The 21,627-nt window shown below is 67.3% G+C and overlaps 1 protein-coding gene across 1 annotated transcript; it reads right to left on the bottom strand.

Annotated features, from left to right (window-relative positions):
* Positions 1-4,292: 4,292 nt before the first annotated feature.
* On the bottom strand, positions 4,293-19,522 carry ATP8B3 (ATPase phospholipid transporting 8B3). Its single transcript, XM_038567944.1, has 28 exons — positions 19,479-19,522; positions 18,857-18,915; positions 18,322-18,413; positions 17,814-17,927; positions 16,743-16,841; positions 16,582-16,643; positions 16,394-16,466; positions 16,257-16,327; positions 16,044-16,126; positions 14,901-15,059; positions 14,720-14,808; positions 13,812-14,002; positions 13,537-13,745; positions 12,771-12,802; positions 12,530-12,686; positions 12,111-12,299; positions 11,922-12,034; positions 10,555-10,719; positions 10,368-10,479; positions 9,740-9,815; positions 9,533-9,656; positions 9,004-9,388; positions 8,712-8,935; positions 6,756-6,839; positions 6,370-6,609; positions 6,058-6,196; positions 5,738-5,865; positions 4,293-4,847 (listed from the first exon to the last, which is right to left on the bottom strand). Exons 1-28 carry the CDS (start codon positions 19,505-19,507, stop codon positions 4,308-4,310), a joined length of 4,038 nt encoding a protein of 1,345 aa, XP_038423872.1. The 5' UTR covers positions 19,508-19,522; the 3' UTR covers positions 4,293-4,307.
* Positions 19,523-21,627: the final 2,105 nt, after the last annotated feature.

Below are 21,627 nucleotides of genomic sequence, written 5' to 3'. Positions count from 1 at the left end.
GCCCCGCCGCGCCGCCCAGTGCACAAGAAGGGCCCCCTCCCCTCCAGGCCAAAGGGAGCCCTGCGCCCCCCGGAGGGGAGGGGCGGCAGGAGGGGCTCCCCAGCCCCCTCCTTCAGGACGCAGAGGGCCTGCGAAAGCCAGGGCTCCCCCGTGTCCCCGAAAGCGGGTCAAGAAGCACATACTAGAAATATAAACCGGGTATTTAACAGAAGGAATTTTGAGAATCACCCCCCTCCTCGGCCGGGCCCCCCCCCCCCCAGGCCGGAGGAGCCCTCCTCCCCAGCGGCCCTCCCCTGCCAAAGTCGCCAAACCCCGGGGGCTGGGTCCCTCCAGCGCCCCGCCCCCCGCCCCAAGACCAGCCCCTCCGCCGGCAGCACCGCCCACAGCCGAGACCCCACCCCACCCGCCCCCACCCCCGCCCCGGCGGCCAGGGTTCCTCGTGCCAAGAATCGCCTGCCTTAACGTCTGGGGAGGGGGCGCCGCGGAGCCGAGGGCGCACGGCGGGCCCCCCCCCGGAGCGGACGGCCAGCGCACACATGCGGGTACAGTCCAGACGCCTCCCCCGCGCCCCCGGACCCGTCAGGTCACTTTACCTTCAGGCACCTTGATGACACAGGGAGACACGGATCGGGAAACAGAAACAGAAAACCCACCCGCCCGCCCGCGCCGCCCCAGCCAGACTCCACGGGGGACGAGGCGCACGGACGGAGCGCGGGGGCCCACCCGGAATCCGCGCGCGCGCCCCGCGTGGAACCTTCCAGAAGCCCGGCGCTGGGGGGGGGGGTACCGCGCTGGGCCCGAAGAGGGGGCAGGGGCGAGCCGCGCTGAGACTCTCTCTCCCAGGGGACAGGACGGAAGACGCTGGAGACGGTGGAATCCGCTTGCCCTTTTCTTTTTTTTTTTTTTTTTTTTTTTGCCAAAAAAATTGAGGAGGGGGAAGCAAGGGTGAGAAGGGACGCCGGGCGGCACCCCGAGCCCGGCGCCTCCCCTCCGGGTGACCCAGGGCTGGCCGGCAGCCGGATCCCGAGAGCCCCGCCCCCCACCGTTCAACATCTGGAGGCGAGAAGGAACTTCACCCCCGAGCCCCCGCGCGCCCGCTGCCTCCCAGGGAGGTAGTCAGCCCCTCCCCCCCGAGAATGCAAAAGACATTTCTAGAGAAATGCCCTCCCCCTCCCCCAGGTAAAGGCTACCTCACTCTAACGTTCTTGTCTGTGATTGGATAAATCACGCCTGATACCAAAGATTCCCCCCAAGGACCTGTGCTGGATGCTGGAATTCCCGCGCCTGGGACCAGGGGCGCCCCGCAGGTGCGCCCCGCTCCCCCGCCTCGACGGGGGGAGAGAGAGACAGAGAGAGAGAGAGAGAGGACGGAGAGAAGGAGGGGAGGGGAGAGAGAGAGGGAGAGAGGATACTGAGGTCGATGAGTGCCTTTTTCTGGAACCAAAGATGTGTGTGACATGTTCTCTTGTCCTTATCGACTCGCTATTCTCCCAGCTTTTTAAGCAACCGATCTGAGTGATGCTTCTAGAACCTCTGGGTGTTGGGGAAGAATCCTAAGCGTCCCTGTCCCCGCTCAGCAACCACACACGCACACGCACACACGCACACGCGCCGCTGCCCTGCAGTCTGGCCGCCGGGACCCCTCCTTGCACCTCCGCTGTCCCCGGGGCTCCAGGTCGGCGCACCTGCTGGCGGGGGACAGGGCTGGGTAAGGCGCTGCTCCCCCAGCATTTAAGATCCGAGGCTCACACGCCACAGGTGTCTGTTGTGGCCTCTGTTGGAAAGTTAGGAATTGGGGGGGCCCTGCTGCTGGTGGAACTCTTGAGCTCTGGTGACCTGTGGTCAGGGCGGTCACGCCCCACCAGCTCCGGGCACAGAGGCATCCCTGGACTCCCGGGTCCCCATCAACCCCCCAAAACGCTCACACGCATACACACACACACACACACACACACACACACACACACACACGCCTTCCCCCACCCACTCCCGAGCCCCCTTGGGCCCCACCCCACTGTCCCCAACACCCAGCTGGTTGTCACAATACCAAAGACCATTCTCCACGCAGGGAATGACACCTCCAGCACAGCTCCTTAGAGCCTTTGACAATTTTCTCTGAAATACCTCAAAATATTTAATGTATAGTTTATGTGATAAAAAAAAAATCCTTAGCTAGTTTTTGGAATACGTGACTTGAAGCTTTATACCGTTAAATTATAATTTTGCAGACGATGGTATGTCATTTCTTTGAAGAGTTCCGTGGGAGACACATTGAATGTCAGGGCAGCGAGCCGGGTGGTGAGAGGCCGCGGGCGAGGCGGCGACAGCAGAGGCCGCGGGCGCGGGGACCGGCGTTTACAGATTTCTTACTCAAAACGAGTCCTTTTAGGAAAGACAGGAAGAGAGAGAGAGTGTACCTTTCTGTTCTCCGGCGTGTTCTGTTTCTCGTTTTTTGGAGTCGTGTCTGATAAGAGTATTTATTATTCTATGTGTTCTGTGTTCAAATGTAATTTAAGAAAAAAAAAAGTAAGAAAAACCCCAAAAAAAGACAATGGAATTTGATTTGCTGCATGACTAATGTACTCTTTCTTGACGCTGATGTGCTGGGGGGGCGGGGGGCGGGGCGGGGCCCCGGGGTCCGTGTCGCATGGTTGTGTTTCACGCTCCAGTTGGGTCGTGCTCCTTTGCGCTGCTCTGTGTTCGTGTCCCCCTGTCTGAGGGTCTGTGTCCAGCGGCGGGAGGGGGGCGAGGCCTTGGGTTGGGAGGCCGGGGAGTCGCAGGGCCTCGGCCCCGAGCCCCGTCTCCACCTCCCGGTACCCACGTGCCACCTGCCTGTGCCAACCAGGCGGGAGATCCTGGGTCTCCTGTTCCTGGTTCTTGGGGGGCCAGTGGGTGTGGCCGCCACCCCGGACCCCCTACCCCAACCCAGCTGGTTTCACGTGAGCATGAATTCCCAAGTGTCTTGTTCAGAGGAGAGAGACAATCAGCCAATTCGAGTCTTGTTGCCCAGGGTGGTGGGGGCCGGGGCGCACCCCGACTTCCCGAGATGCCGAGGGCCCTCCTGAGACAGCCCCCCACCCCCACCCCCGCCCCGGGCAGGCACCCAGGCTCCAGGCCCTGGGCTGGACCTGAGTTCACCTCTCTGTCTGGCCTGGGATGGGGGGAGGCCCGGCCCCGGAGCCCCCCTCCAGGCTCCTCCCAGAAAGATTCCCGAGAGGGGGCTCTGGGGCAGTGGCCCCGCCTCTGCTGAGCTCCCACGGGGAGGCCCCCTCGGCCAGGCCCCAGGAAGGGGGCTGGGGAAGGCGGGATCTCACTCTGAAGGTCAGGAGGCCCCCCTGGAGGCTGGGGTGGGGGGCAGGCTGCAGGGCCCCTCCCGTCCAGCCCAGCACCGCCTGGGATTTGGGCCATTCCACTCTGGAACCAGAGCAGCGTGAGCCCCCCCAGCACCCCCTCCTGGGCTTCCCCGCTGGGGCCCCGGCACCCCAAGGGCTGGTCTTTGGGGGGTTCTCTCCGGCAGGAGGGAGGGAGCGCCAGGAGCCCATGTGGCCCTGAGTGTTTAATCAACACTGGACACTAGGGCTGCTCCCAGGGGGCACCGGCTGGGTCACCCGAGTCCCCCCCCTGGGCTGGAGGGATCAGAAGCCCTCCCCCTCCCTCCCTCAGGTGACAGGCTGAAAAGTTAAAATCATCGTCATTGTTAACCATTGCTGTGCTGGATTTGTTGTTTTTCTCCAATAAATTATTTTCTACTCACTCCGCTGATTTGCGTGTTGGGGGACGGGGAGTGGTGGGGGGCGCGGGAGCCTGTGTCTCCCCGGGGGTGTCTGCCTCCCGCTTGGGGCCCAACGCGGTTGCTCTGAGGGGGCGCCTTGGGGCAGCCTGGTTGGGGACGACCTAGTCCCAGGAGAGTCTGCAGGGCGGAGCCGCGCTGGTGGGGAAGCTGCTCCCCTCCCCGCTCCCCTCTCCCCTCCCGGCTCCCCTCCCCGCTCCCCTCCCCGCTCCCCTCTCCCTTCCCCGCTCCCCTCCCCTCCCCGCTCCTCTCCCCTCCCCTCCCCGCTCCTCTCCCGGCTCCCCTCCCGGCTCCCCTCTCCGCTCCCCTCCCTTCCGCGCTCCCCTCCCCTCCCCTCCCCGCTCCCCTCCCGCCCTCCTCCGCGGTGCACCCCCAGGCCTCTTCCTGCAAATCGCCCCTCGGGCCAGCAGAGGGCGGTGTTGGGGGCGCCCGCGCGGGACGGAGCGAGCCGGAGGAGCCGGGAAAGGTGCATTATTGGTTTATTAGCAAAGGAAACGCGCGCGGAGCGAGCGCGCCGTCACTGCTCCCCGCGGGCCGGGCGCTCGGGGTCGGGCGGCCCCCGCCGGGCCGGCTGCGGCAGCCTCCGCCAGCTGGAGGGCCAGGTCCCCCGGGGCGGCGGCGGGACCCCCCACCGCGACGCCTTCCCCGGGGCCTCGGGCAGGGGCTGCGGCGAGCTCCCCGCGTCCTGGGCCGCGCCGGGCTGCCGGGCGGGCCGCTGGTCCACGGTGGCGCAGGAGCTCGCCGTGCGCGGCTCGTCCTCCGAGGACACCCTGCCCTGCCGCCGCCTCCCCAGGACCGACAGCGTCCGCGGCAGCCGGGGGGCCTCCGAGACGCCGGGCGGCGGCTCCCGCGGCGGGGGGGCCTCGTGCGCCAGCAGGTCGCTGTCGGGGCCCGGCGCCCTCCGCAGCATCGTGCCCCGCGTGATCAGGTCCGCGTAGCCCTCGCGGTGGGAGAAGGCGTAGCTGGAGCGCCGGCCGCGCGACTCCCGGCGGAGCTGGGGCCCCTCCGCCGCCGCCCCCGCCGCCGCCTCGCTCGCGGCCGCCTCCGCCTCCGCCTCCTGCGCGGCACAGCCCGGTCACCGACCTCCTCCCGGGCCCCGCCCCCGGGCCGCCCCCGCCCTGGGGGACCCGACCCTGGACCGACCCCCGGGTGCCGTGGGTGCCCCCTGGTGGCGATGCCCGGACAGGTGGGCGCGGGAGGCCGAGTGTGCAGCCTGAGGGCAGAAGGGGGCAGGTTCGGGGTCCCCTATTCCGCTCAGCCCTGGGGCCCCTCTAGGCGTCGGTCATGGGAGCCCCTAAGCTCCCACACACACTTCTTTTCTTTTTAGCAGAATACGTGTAACACAGAACCTACCACCGTAACCCCCTGTAGGTGCACAGCTCGGGGCTCGGAGCACGCTCACCCCCCGCACACCCACCCCCACCACCGTCTCCAGAACCTTCCATCTCCCCACACAGAGACCCCGTCCCCAGGAAGCACTGGCCCCGCCCCACCCACCCCTGGCTCCCACCTCCTCCTCTGTCTCTGTGGACCGGCCTCCTCTGGGGACCTCCTGGGAGTGGGGTCCTGCGGGAGGCGTCCTTCTGGGTCTGGGTCCCCTCCCTGAGCCCGGTGTCCTCGGGGTCCCTCCACGTGGGGGCAGGTGTTGGGGTCCCTTCCTTCCCGGGGCCGGGTCGTATCCCAGGTATGGATGGGCCACACAGTGGGTACCCGTTCCCATAGGGTGTCAACAGACCCCAAGTTGCTCTGTCCTGTGGATCCCCAAGCCTGACCATCTGGGGGTGACCCCAGGGCCTGTTACTTGGTGTCCCCCGCTCCAAGGGCACCAGATGTGTGCCCGGCTCTCCACTCCTCCCACCGCCCCCTGTGTCTTGGAGCTTCTGTCTTCCCGCACAGGCTGTGGCTGAGGGGTCCCAAGAGGGTGCAACAGGGACCCCAGGCTCTCACCTTGGGGCAAGGCTTCTTGAGGGCTTGGTAAATGACACGCAGGGCCAATGTGGGCAAGGTGTTTAGTGACACATTCAGCAGGATGACCAGCAGGATGGAGGGGTGGGACAGCACGTTTTGGTCAGCATCTAGTGACAGGGCAGGGTCACAGGGCAACCCCGGCTGGAGCCTCCACAGAGCCTCCTGACACCCCATGCCTTCCCCTCCTCCCATCCCCCTGCATGTATCCCTGGGGCAGCTGAGAAGACAGAGGCTCCGAGAGGGGCAAAGCGGGTCCCCCTCTCCAGGGCCCACCACCCCACCCCCTGCTGGGGGCTCACACAGAAACGGGAAGGTCTTGGGTGAGATTTGGAAGAGCCAGAAACTCTGGGTGACCCAAGTTACAACCACATAGAAGAAGAGGCTGAGGACGATGGCCAGCACGGACAGGACCGTCCAGTACTTGATGATGAGTATGACCTGAGTGGGGAGACAGGACGAAGCCAGGGTGGCACCAAGGGCTCCAGTGGGGGCCAGATCCCCGGGGCCCATGAGTGGCACCTGCTAGGGCCCCTGGCAGGGTCACTGCACCAGGAGACGGCGGTGCCTCATGTCCCAGGGCCCCGGGTGGGACCAGCTGGTGGCCCGCCTACCTCCATGGTGATGGATAGCAGGCCCGACAGGGCCACGACCACCGCGAAAGACTGGTAGTCGCTGAAGCTGATGGGCCCAGCCGAGTCGTGGGTGACCCACAGGGTCATGAAGAAGTTGACCAGGGAGGTGACCATGCCGTGGGCAAGGGCCTGGACAAAGACCCAGTAGTTAAAGAGCTCGTCCTTCTGGCCAGCGACGTACAGCTCGGGCAGCTCCAGGCTCCGCTCGGCACTCACGTCCTGGGGGTGGGGCGGGGGCGAGTGGCAGGCTCTTGGGACCGGTGGGGAGTGGGGTCGGCCCCACGCCCTCGCCCTCGCCAGGGAGGGTGGACACCGGAGCGTCTCCAGGGGAGGGGGAGGCAGCGGCGGGGCCGGGGGCTGCTCACCTGCTCGAACAGGCCGATGTAGAGGATGGGGAGTGTGCTGTAGAGCAGGTTGAAGAGCGCCAGGAACCAGCCTTCATACAGAGGCTGAAAAGTCAAGTTACAGACCTGCTGAGACCAGGGGCGGCCTACAGGAGGCTTGATGAAGGCTGGGAGAGGAAAGGCAGGGAGGAGAGGCGGGCGTCTAATTACTGCCCAACTGCCCCCTTTCTGTCCTGTTTTTTTTTTAAGATTTTATTTATTTATTCATGAGAGACACAGAGAGAGGCAGAGACACAGGCTGAGGGAAAGCAGGCTCCCTGTGGGGAGCCCGATGTGGGACTCGATCCGGGACCTCGGGGTCACACCCTGAGCCGAAGGCAGACGCTCAACCGCGGAGCCCCCCAGGCGTCCCTCCGTCCTTTTAATTTTTAAGGCGGGTGGCTTCAACGCAGAACCACAGGAGAAAAAATGACCTGAGGATATGGGGTATTTTGTCCTTTTAGGTTGCGGGAGATGACCATGCGGAGGAGCCCTTAGGGCGAGTAGCGCTCCTGAGGACGAATGCAACCCCGCTAGCGGAATATGGGCTTCGGCTCTAAAAACCCCGTACGTGGCTCTGGTATCGAGCAAACAAGGGACAATAAAAAATCTTACAAGAATCAGGTTTCTCACTGTTGAGAGAAGAGAATCACAAATGAGAACGTGGCAAAGGCTACGCGGAGCCTCGTCCCGCGGGACTGGAATCACGCGGATCGCTGTGAGCTCATAGTTCTTAATATTCAATAAAGATGGACGGACGGATGGATGGATGGATGGATAGACAGACACCGAGGGGACACAGGTGTAGACGTTCACCTCCACGGGGTTAATAGGACGCGGTTACACGGCAGGGCCGGCGAGCGCACAGCGCTGAGATCCCGGTGTCTCAGCACCGAGGGCCAGGGCTCCCCGTGGGCAGGGCTGACGGCAGCGCTGGGGCAGGAACGTACAAAATGAACATGGGGAGTCCTGCAGCCCGGGGAAGTGGGGAGAACGGCGGGCACGTGTCCGAAGGACAAATCAGGGACAATCTGAGCACAAAATACACAGTGAGTAATACCCCCGAGTGCACCCTGCTAGGAACGCACGCTGAATGGACAAGTAGAGGAGAAGCCGCGGCTCTTGCAGCTGACACGCGCGCACAGGAACCGCCGCTGTCCCGCCCGGCCCGAGCACGCGCGACGCCTGCCTTCAACGCTGCGCTACGTCGCGCTGCGAGTCCTCGCCTGAGCCATCAGATAAGGAAAGGAAATAAGTGCTATTCAGGTAGAAAAGGAAGAAGCAAAGAGATCCCTGTTTGCAGAGGGCATCATCCTATACGCGGAAACTCCCAAAGGATCCACCAGGAAGCTGCTAGAGCCGATTAACAGACTCAGCAAAGTTGTGGGGCACAGACCAAAACTCAAAAAACCACTCATGCTTCTATACACCGGCAGCGAACAGTCCCAAAAGCAAATCAAGCAAACAATTCCATTTATAGAAACATCTGAAAAACGGGGCAGCTGGGTGGCCCAGCGGTCGAGCATCCGCCTTCGGCCCAGGGTGTGACCTCGGGGTCCCCGGATCGAGTCCCACATCGGGCTCCCTGCAGGGAGCCTGCTGCTCCCTCTGCCGACATCTCTGCCTCTGTGCGTGTGTGCGCATGTGTGCACGTGTGTGTGGGTGTGTCTCATGAATAAATAAATATTTTTTCAAAAAAGGAACACCTGAGGAATACCTATAAACAAGGAAGGAAAACAAACCCACACCACACGCTCGTGTCAGGGCCCTCTGGGCCACGGTTTCGGTGACGGGAGCTCATTCCCGCTGGCGCGGGCTCGGTGGCTCCGCCGCTGCCACCCCTTCCCAAGCTCGCGAGGGCGCGTGTCCCCTCTGCCGCGCCGCGGCCCAGAGCCCAGCGGTCAGGGACGCAGGCCCCGGCCCCCGGGGCCAGCGCACCTGCGCGGTGAAGCCGCTGTAGAAGGCGAACCAGATCTGCACCATCATGCTGGCCAGCGACTTGTAGACGAAGTAGCGCAGGAACTTGCAGACGCGCATGTAGGACCAGCGCCCGTGCACCAGCAGCAGGCGCCTCAGGAAGCTGAACTGCGCCAGCGCGTAGTCGCTGCTCTGCACCGCCTGCATGCCCTCCTGCCCCGCCAGCCCCACGCCGATGTCCGCAGCTGCGGGGACACGGCCGTCAGCCCCGCCGCGCCCACCGCGCCCGCCGCGCCCGCCGCCCGCTACCCACTCTTGATCATGTTGACGTCGTTGGCGCCGTCCCCGATGGCCAGGGTCACCACGCGCTGGTATTTCTTGACCAGCCCCACGATCAAAGCCTTCTGCTTGGGCGTCACCCGGCAGCAGATGACCGCTTGGCACTGCGAGGCCAGCTCCACGAAGGCGCGCTCCCGCTGCACGCACAGCATGTCGCTGCTGCTGGAGTCCGCGGCCTGCGGCGCCAGGCCGGTGCCCCGCAGGGGGATCCCCAGGGCGCGCCACATCAGGGACATGCGCCGGGCCCGCAGGAAGTCCGTCTTCTGCTCGTCCAGCTCCTGCCAGGGCTCGTCCACCTCCACATTCCCGCTGTGGACCAGCGCCCGCGGCTCCCTGCGCAGAGACAACAGCACCTGGTCCTGGGGGGGGGGCCGGGGGGCGGGGGCGTCACTGGCTGCAGCCTCGGCTCCGGGGCGCCCCCACCGGCCCCTCCTCCCGGGCCAGGCGATTAGAGGCCGCGCCCCGGTACCCGGGCCCTGCCGCGGCCCTGAGGGGACACTGACCAGGAACTCCCCGGTAATGACCATGGCCACCTTGACGTGTGGCAGGAACTGGTTCTTCCAATGGCCCTTGCCCTTGCCGTGCGGCTCGTTGTTGTTGCTCTCCCAGTAGGCCTCCAGGATCTGCCTGCGGACGGACGGACGGACGGACGGGGGGTCACCAGGCTTGCCGGGGCCCAGGCCCCCCCGCCCGCCCCCCCCACCTCTTACAGTATCTCCCTCTCCTCCAGGATGAGCATGCTCTCCGACAGCAGCTGGCAGGCAAAGCCGATGTTCACCGCCGTCTCTGCAAAGGAGCCGGCTCAGCGCCTGCAGCCCCTGGCTTGGGGCCACGCCCACCCCGGCCCCCCTCCCCGCCAATGACGGGCGGCCCTGAGAGGTCGGCGCGGGTCCCCACCGCGGTCCGCTGGCCCAGGCTAGGCCCCCGAGGAGGGGGGTCTGGGGGCCGTGGCCAAGGAAGGGCTCATTAGACGTAGCACGGCCACCCATGGGCGCTTCTTGGCACCCACGAAAATGACTTAATTTCTTTTAAAATCAGAAGAAAAAAAAGAACATAACCCACTTGGGTATCTGTGTTTATACTATCGCAGCCGCAGGACGTCAGTGCAGGTACCTTGCGGGTCGGCGCCCGCGGCCTAGGTCCTGATGCGGCCCTGCTGGCCCCCGAAGAGCCCGCGGCGGGGAGAGTCGGGGCGCCCGGGGCCTGAGGCTCCTTGCTGCTGTGGCCCCGAGTCCCTGGGCTGGCCCGCGTCACACAGGGGTGACGGGCCCACACTCTGTGCCAGCCCACCCGAAGGAGATGCCCCCCTGCGCTGGGCGTCGCCGCCCTGGGACCCACCTTGCTTATCACCTGTGAGGACCCACACCTTAATGTTCCCCTGCTTGAGACACTTGATGGTGTCGCACACGCCGTCCTGCAGTCTGTCCTCAATGGCTGTGGCTCCCAGCAGCTGGGGGCGGGGGGCGGGGACTCAGCTCCGGGGCAGGCGTGGGGGCTGCGGGCACCCCCTGCACACGCGGCCCACCTGCAGGTTCTGCTCCATCTCCTCATACACCTGGTGGAGGGCCTGCGCCCGGTTCTGCAGCAGGATGCTGGCCTCCTGGTGCCGCTGGCGCCAGCCCTCGAACACGGCCTCGTCCACCTCCTTGTAGGCCAGGCACAGGGTCCGCAGGGTCTGCTCTGCGAAGGACTGCGGGCCGGGCCGGTGGGCCTGGCACCACCCTCTCGCTGCCCCCCGGCCCCCTGCCCCGTGGACCCCCGCTCCCCGGCCCCCCAGGCCCCTGCCTCCCCAGCCAGGAATGAGGCCATTCGTAACAGACCCTAAGACCCTCCCTCCTGCCGGGGCTGTGGGGTTAGGGATGTCTCTGCCCCACTCAGCCTCCCTCTTCAAGGGCCCTCTCGGGGTGGGGGGGCAGGAGAGAGGGATCCTGCCTCGGGGACATCCTTGCACATCAGAAGAAACAGATAGGCCTTTGCTGCTCTCGTGCCTCAGTTTACCTCTTTGTTCCCCAAGGCAGTTGAGCCGAGCCATGTTGCCGAGCTCCTGGGCTCTGTGTCATTACTCTGTGTGCGTGTCCCCAGCTCAGAGTCGGAGACCAGAGGCCGCCCCCAACCCCCCACAGAGCAGGGCACGGGGGGACCCCCGGGGGACGGACACAGGACAAGCTCTCCCCAAACACGCCCACGGCCCCTGCGCTAAGTGATGCTGGACACCCAGCAAAGCCCTGGGGGCCTCACAAGGTCCGGGCTGGGCCAGGGAGGACACCCGGCAGGACCCGACAGCCTGTGTCAGGGCTGAGGCAGGAAAACCTCCCTGGAGGTGGGGGCCTCGCATCTGAGGCTTGAGGACCAGGAGATCCTGAGTGACAGACAGGAAGGGGCACGCCAAGCGGAGGGACCAGTGTGTGCGAAGGCCCTGAGGCACCACCTGAGGTGGAGGCAAACTGCCACCTGGAAACTGGGGTCCCAGGAAACCCTCTGGGGACAAGAAGCCACAAAGCTAGAGAGGTCAGCAGGAGACAGGCAGACGGAGTCTCAACAGCCGGGCAGAGGACTTCGGGCGTCACCCACGGACCAGAAGACTGGAGGCCAGGAGGCCGAGCCTGTGTTCCAGGCTGGGAAGAGGCGGACGGTGTCCAGGGCCAACGTCCAACCACAGGGTGTCCTTGTGAGACTTAGAAGAGGTGCCCTCTGGACACACACAGCTTAGAGTTCAGCTCCTTCCCAGCCTGGGGCGGGGCTTGTGCAGTGCACAACCTGGACACCTGGACATGGCCAGCCGGGTGCCTGCCATTCCTTGGCACGCTCTCCTCCTCGGCCTCCTCTCCCGGTCCCTGTGCCCTCACCCCCTGCCCCCTGCCCCCCACAGCCTCTCCTCCCACAAGGACTCACAGCCAAGGCCTCCTCGGTAGTCCACTCTTGCGTGCCTTTGTTGCGCAAGCGCTGAAAGATGACCGTGTCAGCGCCTTTGGTGTAGAGGTAGATGGAGCCCTCGGGGTTGCGGACTGCAGAGCGGAGGAGGCCTGGCTGCCCACACTGTCCCCTGCCCCCGCCTCCCCCCTCCGGGGCCCGGGCGCTCACCCAGCACCGACATGCGCTTGCGTATGCTGTTGAAGTCCATCATGGCCAGCACCTGGTACACCCGTTCCTCCCCCAGCTCCATCACCGTGATGCTGTCCTGCGTGCGGGCCACGAACACGTAGCCAAAATTCCGGGCCGCGGTGACCAGCGCCTCCTCGTCGGGGGACGCTGCCTGGTACACCAGCTGGTCTGGGGGAGGGAGGCACAGGGTGGGGCGGGCGCCCTCCCAATCCCTAGCGGTCCCGTCACAGCTGGGGGGCGGGCAGACCCGGGGGGGACATGGGGTGCCGGTGTCGGGCTGCTGGGGCCTCCGAGCCCAGCGGAGGGGGCGGGCGCTGGGCCTCCGGCCTGGTCGCCCCCAGGGCCAGGGAACGTCTGAGGGCCCGCGCCCCCGGGCGGGGAGGGGTCGGCGCACGCACTGTCCCTCTCCTGCGCCATCACGGTGTGGCAGATGGCCAGCAGGCGCCAGAACTCCCGCACCAGCCTGTCCTCTCCCGCCCGGACGGTGCGCAGCAGCCTCGAGTTCCGGTAGAGCAACTTCCCGTCGGCAAACTCGTTCCAGAGGTAGGGGTCCTCCTGCGGGCGCGGTGAGGCAGGCGGGGGCTCGGGCCTCTGCCGCCCGGGCCCCCAGCACCCCGGGGCAGGGCGGCCGGGGCTCACCTTAGCTGGGGTGTCCTCGTCCTCATCCGGGCCTGGGGAAAGACCCCGCGTCAGGCCTCGGCAACCCGGGACCCCCGTCGGGTGCGGCCGACCAGCTGGGCCCGGGGCTCTGCGCTGAGGAGGGCCAGGTGCAGCCACAGCTCCCGGGGTCCCCACCGCCTGTGGGGCCCTCCTGGGATCGGCTCACAACTGGACTTGGCTGCCTACTTTGAGAAACTGGGCGACTCCGCATAAAAACCTGGGTCCCCAGCCCTTCTAGACACATCCGAAGACCTGGCCTGGGGTCCACGCCGCTCGCCACAGGCCCCGCCGCCCCGTATCGCCCCCCGACCCTGGCTGAGGGTGGGTGGAGTTCACAGGAGGGCACGAGCCACCGGGTCCCACCCAGCGGGCCCTCTCTCGACCCGCGCCAGTCTACAAGGCCCGGGGCCCGCCCACCACAGCCCTGCGCCGAGAGCCAAGGAGGCCAACCAGGGGGAAAGCCGAAAGGAGAACGCGGTCTCGTGACACAGGGAAAGGTTTCCGTGTAAAAACTCAGAACCCCCCCCACGTGTGGGCAGATGCCTTCACGGTGGACACCCAGTGGCCCGGGGAGGCCGACACCCAGCACCCCGGAGGCCGACACCTAGAGCCCCGGAGGCCGACACCCGGCGCCCCAGAGGTGCACAGCCCGGCTCCGCGGCCCTCGACGGGACCCGAGACCACGCCGGCAGCTCGGGCAGGTCAGGCTGAGGGAGGCTGTGGGGGGGCTGCCGGGGGTCCCCACCATAGATGACGCCCCCGATGCAGCACTTCTTGAAGGTCATGATGTTCTGGGTGAGCGTGCCCGTCTTGTCGGAGAACACGTACTCCACCTGGCCCAGCTGGTCGTTGAGGCTGGTGCTGCGGGCCTTGGCGGGCTTGTCCTGCGGCTCGTAGTACATCTGCACGTCCCAGTTGATGAAGATGCTGTTCCCCAGGTAGATGAATTCCACCCTGAAAGGCAGCCACGGGGTCAGGCCCGGGCCCAGGAGTGGGGGAGGGCGGGGGGCGGGGACTCACATGATGAACATGGCCATGGGCACCATGACGCTGAGCAGGATGAGGAAGCCCCAGAAGATGACGAAAGTCTCGGAGGCCACACTGTGCATGTAACTGGACGACACGTAGTGGTGCTTGGCCTTGAACTCGCTCACCTTGAACCAGAAGCCGAAGCTCAGCCCCATGGAGATTAGCACCAGCGACAGGAAGATCTGCAGGGACAGAGGGGCCGCTGGAGCGTGGGGAGTCCTGGAGTGAGGACACCTGGGGATGCACCCGCGGCGGCGGGGGGGTGGGGGGCAGCACGGGGGGGGGGCTGTGGGGGGAGGGGGCTGCACGGGGGGCTGCGGGGGCTCCTGGGGCCAGGCAGGGGGGCTTCAGGGAGAGGGGCCCTGCAGTGGGGACCTGGGGGGGCTGTGGGGGTGCCGCAGGGGGGCGGGCAGGGGCCAGGCAGTGGGGCAGGCAAGGGGCAGGCAAGGGAGCAGGCAGGGGCCAGGCAGTGGGGCAGGCAGGGGACAGGCAGGGAGACAGGTAGGGGGGCAGGCAGGGGGCAGGCAGTGGGGCAGGTAGGGGGGCAGGCAGGGGGGCAGGCATGGGGACACTCCTTCAGCGACAAGATTTCAAAAGAGATAAAACTAACGGGGCAAAAAATTAACTGCCAGTCAGGGGAGGCCGGCGGCTCACACCCTGCCGCTGCCCCTGCCCCTGCCCCTGCCCCCTGCCCCCTGCCCCTGCCCCCTCTGGGGCCTGGGAACCAGCAGCGTCAGAGTTCACCGTGGAAGGAGGAGACGTGACTGCCAGACGGCTGTCCTCCGGGATCCGTCCCAGGAGGCGGCCGCGCCATCCGCACGCAGGGACACTGAGGCCTGGAGGCGGCCGCGGGGACCTGGGGGACCCCTCCCGCCGCGGGCGCCAGGCCAGGCCCTCACCAGCACCACCAGCCGGTTCATCAGACGATCTATCTTGGTTCTCTTCAGGTGGACCTTGCCGCAGTTCTTCATGATCTTGGTGTCGAAACCTGAGGGGTTTGCACCTGCTCAGGCCCCCGCCCGCCGCGGGACAGGCACCGGCTCCCCGCAGACCCCCGCCCCGGGCACCGGGCGGCCCTACCCGCGTAGATGACCATCCCGTAGCACGTGTCCGTGTTGCGGACCTTGCAGCCGCGCAGCAGCAGGTTGCCGCTGTCCAGGGGGTGCTTCCTGCCCTTCCACTCCAAGCACCCCACGAAGTGGTGCAGCCGGCTGTTGGGCTCTTCACACACCACCTTGCCTGGGGGCAAGTGAGGTCGGGGCGCTGAGGGCCGGCCGCCTCCCCCGGGCACGCCCAGGCCGGCCCCTCCGCGCAGAAGCCCTCCCCCAGCCCCCTTGCTCGTGGATTCGGCCCTGGGGTGTCCCTAGGCATTGTTCGGGTGCTGGCGTCCCTGACGTCCGCCTTGGCCTCGCCAGCACCTGGCATCCAGCAGGTGCTCAACAAATGTTTGAGGAGGAGAGGAAGGGAAGCACACCAGCATCGGGCACCCTGAGACCACGGGGACAAATGCGGGGGGCACTGCGGGCTGTTCCAGCAGGTGGCGGGAGAGGCCCTTCCCCCACCGCGTGGCAGGCATGTCCAGCCCGCCTCTGTCTGAGAAAATAGGGGGTCACGGGCTGGCCCGGGGCAGGGTGAGGATGACGACGAGGTGGGGGCTGGGGCCCGGGGGGACCGAGAGCCAGCGTTCCTCCTGGAAGTGGACACGGGGGCTGCCCATGGCTGGACCGGCCGGAGAGCCAGGGGCCGGCCTGCGTCTCCTGTCGCCTCTGTGACCCGCTCCCCCCTCTGGAACCCGGGGCCTTGCCCTGCGGGACCTGGGGCGGCCGGGGCAGGTCGGGCCCAGAGGGAGGCGGCCGCCCCCCACACCAGGGAGGCTTTCCCCCGGGGTAGCATGACAGACGGGCACCCGTCCGTGGGTGTCGGGAGGGGGGCCGTGGCTCAGGGCAAACTCTGCTCCGGAACCCTCTAGACTGACTGCCCCTCGCAGTGGGCCAGGAGAACGTCGGGCCTCCCCCTGCGGACAGAGGGACACTAGGGTGCCCACGGGTGCCCCACACGGCTCTCCCGCCCGCGGCGCAGGCGCCTTTTCAATCAAACTTCCAGCATCTTATACGTGGAACGTGTGCCTGATAATACGCAGCCCTGGGAGGGTGACCGCGGGCGACGGAGGGCCGTGGAACAGGCCGGGGCCAGCCGCCTCCCCCAGCAGGTGGGAGCTGGCACCTTGGAACGATGCCATCTTCCGGGGGCTGGTCAGCTCGTGGTGCGTGATGGGTGGCGCCTGCCTGAACTTCAGGTTGGTCTCCCTGGTGGCGGAGGGGGAGCGCGGGAGCCTGTGAGCGGCCGGGGGTGGGGGGTGGGGGGGCCTCCGGGCTCTGGCCCAACCTCCCGCCCGCCCGCTGGCAGGGGCAGGGGGACGCTCCAGGACGCGCTCACCCGTCGATGTCCGCGGTCTCCACGTAGCACAGGCTGCTGGGCTCGGTGCTGGCGAGCAGGAGCAGGTCGGCCTGGGGGGGGAAACGGCGTTGGGGGCGGGGAGCGGGGGGCCGCCCCCCAGCCAGCCGCCAGCTCACCGGGACCACGCTGTCTCTGTGCAGGCACACCAGGTCTCCCGCGCGCAGGTTCGCCCATTTCTTCCACAGGAAGCTGGGGGGGACGGGCCGAGAGGGTCCTTTGTGCAGGGGGCCGGCCCTCGCTGACCCCCCCTCCAGCCCCCCGCCCCTCGCCGAGCCCCTGCGCCCCCGCCCCGCCGGCGCCTCACCTCTTCCCCACCAGGATCTGGCAGGGCCTGTTGTTGACGATCCTGTCGCTCCTGTGTCGCCCCTGGGCCGACAGGGGGCGGGTCAGAGGGACGGCCCCGCCCCGCCCTGCCCGGGCCCCCAGGTAGGGGCCAGGCCCCGTCCGCGCCCGCCCCCCACTTACGATGTCATCCACCAGGTCCCGGGCCGCCCGGATGATGAGGAGGCACAGCAGCGGCGCAAACAGAGTGAACCAGGGCAGCGTGGAGATCTCGGGGAAGCCCTGGGGGGCCGCGGGGCTCAGGGGCCGCCGGACGGCCCCGCCCCCGCCCTCACCTGGCCCCGCCCCTCGACCCGCCCCTGACCTCGCCCCGCCCCGGCCCCGGCCCCGCGCCCAGGCTGAAAGGTCCACGTGCTGCCCACCTCGACGCGGGCCCAGCCCCCTCTCCGCCAGACCTGGGGACAACCACCCCTGTCCCTCTGGTCCCTCTGGTCCCCTCTATCCCTGTCCTCTCTAGTCCCTTTGTCCCTCTATCCCTCTGGTCCCTCTGTCCTTCTGTCCCTCTGGTTCCCCTCACTGCCCAAAACTTCTCCCCAGCACACTCTTCCCTTCCCCGCCCAGCTCCATGTCACCTCCTCCAGGAAGCCCTCCCAGCCCAAGTCCATTCCCTCCTCGGGCTGTCCCTTGTCCCTCTCACAGAGCACCCCCCCCAGCCCCACTCCTTCCAGTCATCCCTCAGGTCTGAGCACCACCACCTAGCACGGGACCTGCACACAGTAGGTGCTCAGTAAGCATTCAGTGGATCTTTACTCAGAACAGAGGGCGACGCTGGGTGAGGGTCGGGGTGCTCTGGAAACCGCCCAGGGCTGGACCTCGGCACCGCTGCCCCGCCCACCCCACCCAGGCCACCCAGGCAGTTCGGAGACCACCCTTGACCCCCGCTCCCTCCTCGCCCTGGGGTCAGCACCGCGAGGGCTGGGGCCACGGGTCCTGTGTCCCAAACTGTCTCCCCCGGGGGTGGGGGGACCGTGCCCTGCTGGCGCATAAAGGAGCCACGCTTGCACCTTCGTCATTCAACAAACACTGAGCCCCTCCTGTGTGCCAGGCCCTGGGCCGAGCCGTCGGGCCCCAGCCACGGACCCACTGACCGTGTGCACCGCAGCCCAGGGAAACTGCCCTGGGTCTACACGGCGCTGGGGCAGGGATGGTCAGGGCGGGCTCCCTGGAGGAGGCGCTGCCCCCAGCCCGCCACACCTGGAGAACGATGATGAAGAGGAAGTAGAGATTGGACGTGCGGTGGAACTGCTCGTACAGGTTCAAGGGCAGGAAGGAAAAGACGTTGTACTTGGCCGTGCAGATGACGTTGCTCTGGAACGGAAGCCAGCACGAGATCGCCCGCGGGCCCGGGCCCACCGCCACCCGGCCCCGCCCTCCGGCTGCCACCTGCACTGACTGAGCGCCCACTGAGTGCAAGGTCTGGAGCCAGAGTCCACCGAGTGCCCGCTGAAGGCCGAGCCGTAGCCAGCATTTCTGAGCCCCCTCGGGGCGTGAAGACTCAGGGGGCGGAGCCGTGACTCGGACCCCCCAGGATGACACACGCAAGGGGTTGGAGGTAGAGCCCCGAGGCCGCCCCGCGCTCTCCAGGGCCGGTACTAACTCATCCTAACGGAAACGGGTGCGGGGCGGGGTGGGGGGAGCTGAGCCCGAGGCCGTGGTCCTGGGGTGAAGGCGGGGAGCACGGCAGCGGGCCCGGGGCGCCCACCTGATGCTTCTTCTTCTGCCAGCACAGGAAGCTCTTCTTCTTGAACTGGCTGTTGTAGGACCTGCTGTTGGCCTGCACCTCCCAGGTGAACGCTGCGGCGGACACGGCGGGCATCGCGCACGGCCGCGGGCACACTCGGGCTAACGACGCCCCAGAGGACGGCAGGCGGCCCAGGGGACCCAGCGCTGGAGACGCTCGGCTCGCGGCCAGGCAGCCGGTAAACAAGAGGCACGGCCCCCCCCGGCCTCCCCGCAGGGAGCCCGCCGGAATCTGTGGGGTGGCCCCTCGCCCGCCACCCCGGGCCCATCCCTAGGCTAAGAGAACAGGCTCTAGGAGATCCACTCTCACCTGTGCCCTCCACAGAGGCATAAACTGAGGCCCAGCGATGGGCTCCAAGGGGATGGGCTCCAGGCCCCGAATCCTGACCTAGCGTCCAGCCATCAGCTCCGGGGACACGTGTAACCCGACAGGAGCCCACACTGGGCCCGTTGCATGGGGTCCCCTTCGCCCCCCTGCCCGGACCCAGGACACACACCTGAGTTCTTCTCCTCCTCGAAGTCCTCTTGGTAGCGGAGACTGCCCATGCTGGTGGGGCTGGGGTGGGGGGGCAAGGTCACATGGGGGCCCAGCCCTTGCTGGTCCCCATCGTCCAATTCTCTGCCCTCCGGGAACTCACACCTGAGAGTAGACCCTCTAAAATGTCACCTCCCGTGTCTGTCAGCGGCCCCATCCCAGGGCTCAAGTTCCCACCACTGGCTGGGTCCTCTGGGTGTCCTCAGGCCCAGGGGGGCCCAGGCTGACCCCCGAGCCCACAAGGGGCTCACATCAGCAGCCCCGGAGGTAGCAACTGAAGGTTGCCTTGTCTTCCCCATTAAAGCCCAACCCCTGGATGAAGGCTCTTCTCAGGCCACTACTCCCACCCCGCCCCCTCCCCTGGGATGCCCACGCCCACCTCCTCCGGGTGGTCCTCCGGGGTGGTCCTGCCACCATCTCCCGCCCCAATCCCCAATGCCAGGCCCACTTAGGGGCTTGATGCGTGTTTGCTGACTAAGGGGGGCCCCCAGGTTCTATGTGGGATCTGGAGGGTGTGTGGGAGGGCTGAGCATGGTCTTGGGGCAGCCAACCACGGCTGGGGGGCCAGGGGGCAGACACCACACCTTCTCTGGAGCCTGGAACCTCCCACCATCCAGCTCAGGCCGGACTCTGGCGGTGGGCGCAGGAACCTGAGCCTCCCCTCCCGCAGCAGCTCCCCCGGGGCCGCGGCCCCCACCCCGAGCCCCTGACCCGCGGTGCCCTCCACCCGGAGCAGCCTCGCCGCAGCGGGTGGGCGCCTCCTCACCCTTCTGCTCTCAGCTCATACTTCTCAGACCGGGCACGCGGGTCCCCGTGCCTCCTCCGGGCTCCCCCTCCCCCTGCGGCGTCCCCCATCCCAGCTCGGATCCCCCCTCTCCGCTCCGCTTCTCTCCCTGTCTGAGCTGCGAGCTGGAGTCCGGAGCGCGCGGCGCGGAGATGGCAGGCGTCTCAGGGCACCGAGTCCCCAGGCCCCGAGGGGGCGGGCCTGGCTCAGCGCCCATTCGCCAGACGAGGACAGGCGAGGCTCGGGTGAGCCCCGCGGGGCAGATGGTCGGGGAACGCCCAGTGGCCAGGGTCCACCGCAAGTTCAGGTGGGGCAGGAGGACGTCCCCTTCCTCCCGCTCTCGGCTCACCACAAGTCTCGAGCATCCCGCGGCGGCGGCGGCCCAGACGGTTCCCCCGGGACCCCGGGACCCCGGGGCGGCGGCGCTCCGCGGACTGCGCCCCGCGCAAACCTCCGGCGACGCCCCACCGAGGCCGCCGCGACCTCACGCCCTCAGGCTGGGCGGAGTCCAGAGAGGGTGCGCGGGCGCCGGGGGACGCACAGCAGCGGGAGCGCCGCCGCTCACCTGCGCGGGCCGGGGCGGGGGTCCGCGGGCGGCGGGGCTGTGCGCGAGGCGCAGCTGTTGGCCCCGAGCCAACCGGCCTGAAACGGGCGGCGCGGGGCGGGGCCGGGGGCGGGGCCAGGAGGGTGGGGGCGGGGCTGCCGTGGGCGGGGCCTGTGCCGTGACGCGCCCGAGGGGCGGGGCCGGGGCCAGAAGGCGGGATGTGGGTGGGGCCAGGGCAGCTCCGGGGGTGGGGTCTTGTGAATTGAAACAGGCGGGTCCGGAGTGGTCGGGGGGGCGGGACCCCCAGGGTGGGCAGGCCGGGGCTGCGCTAGGGGCAGGTTCTGTAAATAGTACCCAAGGGGCGGGGCCTTCCGGAGAAGGCCGGGGTGGGGGCGAGGCAGAGGTGGAGCCTGGGGAGGAGGTCTCTGCAGAGGTGTGCCCAGCCGAGGGTGGGCCCGGATCTAGGGTGGGCGCTTCGCACGGAGCGGAGGGGTGTCGAGGTGGGGGCAGGCTGGGGCTGGGGACGGTCAGTGGGCGGGCCGGATGAGAGGGCCTCTGTCCGGGCCAGAGGACTAAGGGGACCATGATTTAGGAGCAGGGCCTCGGTAGGGCGGGTTGGACCTAGCCAGGGTTGCGGAGGGCCAGAGTGGGGCTGGGAACGCGGGAAGGACGCACAGGCATCACAAGTGCAAGCTGCGTGCCGTCCTGTACCTGCTTAGGGAGCACCTTCTATGCGCAGGTGTAGTGTTGGGCGCAGCGTGGAAGCCCAGGGGGTGCCGGCCGGGTGTGTGTCCACCCAGCGGGCGGCCAGGGCTCTGGGAGTCTCCCTGAAGGTGACAGGGGTGGGAGACAGCCGTGCAGCGGGGCCATGGCCGAGGAGGGAGCCGGGGCGGGGGTATGTGGGAGCGGCTGCTGAAGCTAGGGCCCCCGGAGTGGGGTTCAAGGGGAGGGGCAAACTTGGCCGACAGAAGTGGTGATTGAGTGCTGCCTTTCATATTTTCACTTTTAGACACGGTCTGAAGTGTGGAAATCAGGAAGGTGGTTGGTTCTGGGCTTCCCCACCCTCACCACCCTTCCCTCTGGGCCCTGGGACCCCTCCCTCTAGCCTGTTTCTAAGCCAGCAGACCTGGTACCTGCGCCTGATGCCAAGCCCCAGACGCCCGGCTGCCTGGCGACACCTGTGAGCAAATGCTGGGTGAATGAACGAATCAGTGAGTGCTGGTGTGGTGAGGGCGGCACACAGGATGTGACCCCCCCCATCAGGGCAGCCACCTCCCACTCCACACACCCTCCTGGGCCTGGGGAAGAGGGGGGCAGGTAGGCCTCTTATTCAATCACCGAGCACACATCCAGCGCCTATCCAGGGGTGTCCCGGATGACAGAGGAGGGCTTGCACAAATTGTTC

This window comes from Canis lupus, chromosome 20 (assembly GCF_011100685.1).
Source record: "Canis lupus familiaris isolate Mischka breed German Shepherd chromosome 20, alternate assembly UU_Cfam_GSD_1.0, whole genome shotgun sequence".
NCBI lineage: Eukaryota > Metazoa > Chordata > Mammalia > Carnivora > Canidae > Canis > Canis lupus.
Note: the sequence above shows the minus strand (reverse complement) of the source record. Positions and strands in the feature narration are given on the sequence as shown.

What these genes read in the sequence shown, in the direction of transcription:
- ATP8B3 (XM_038567944.1), bottom strand. Translation starts at nt 19,507, where the DNA reads ATGGTGGGAGGTTCCAGGCTCCAGAGAAG. An exon ending in CCCATGGCCATGTTCATCAT is followed by an intron (nt 13,746 to 13,811) that starts GTGAGTCCCCGC and finishes GCTGCCTTTCAG; the next exon opens with GGTGGAATTCATCTACCTGG. An exon ending in CAAGACCTTCCCGTTTCTGT is followed by an intron (nt 5,866 to 6,057) that starts GTGAGCCCCCAG and finishes CCCTGTCACTAG; the next exon opens with ATGCTGACCAAAACGTGCTG.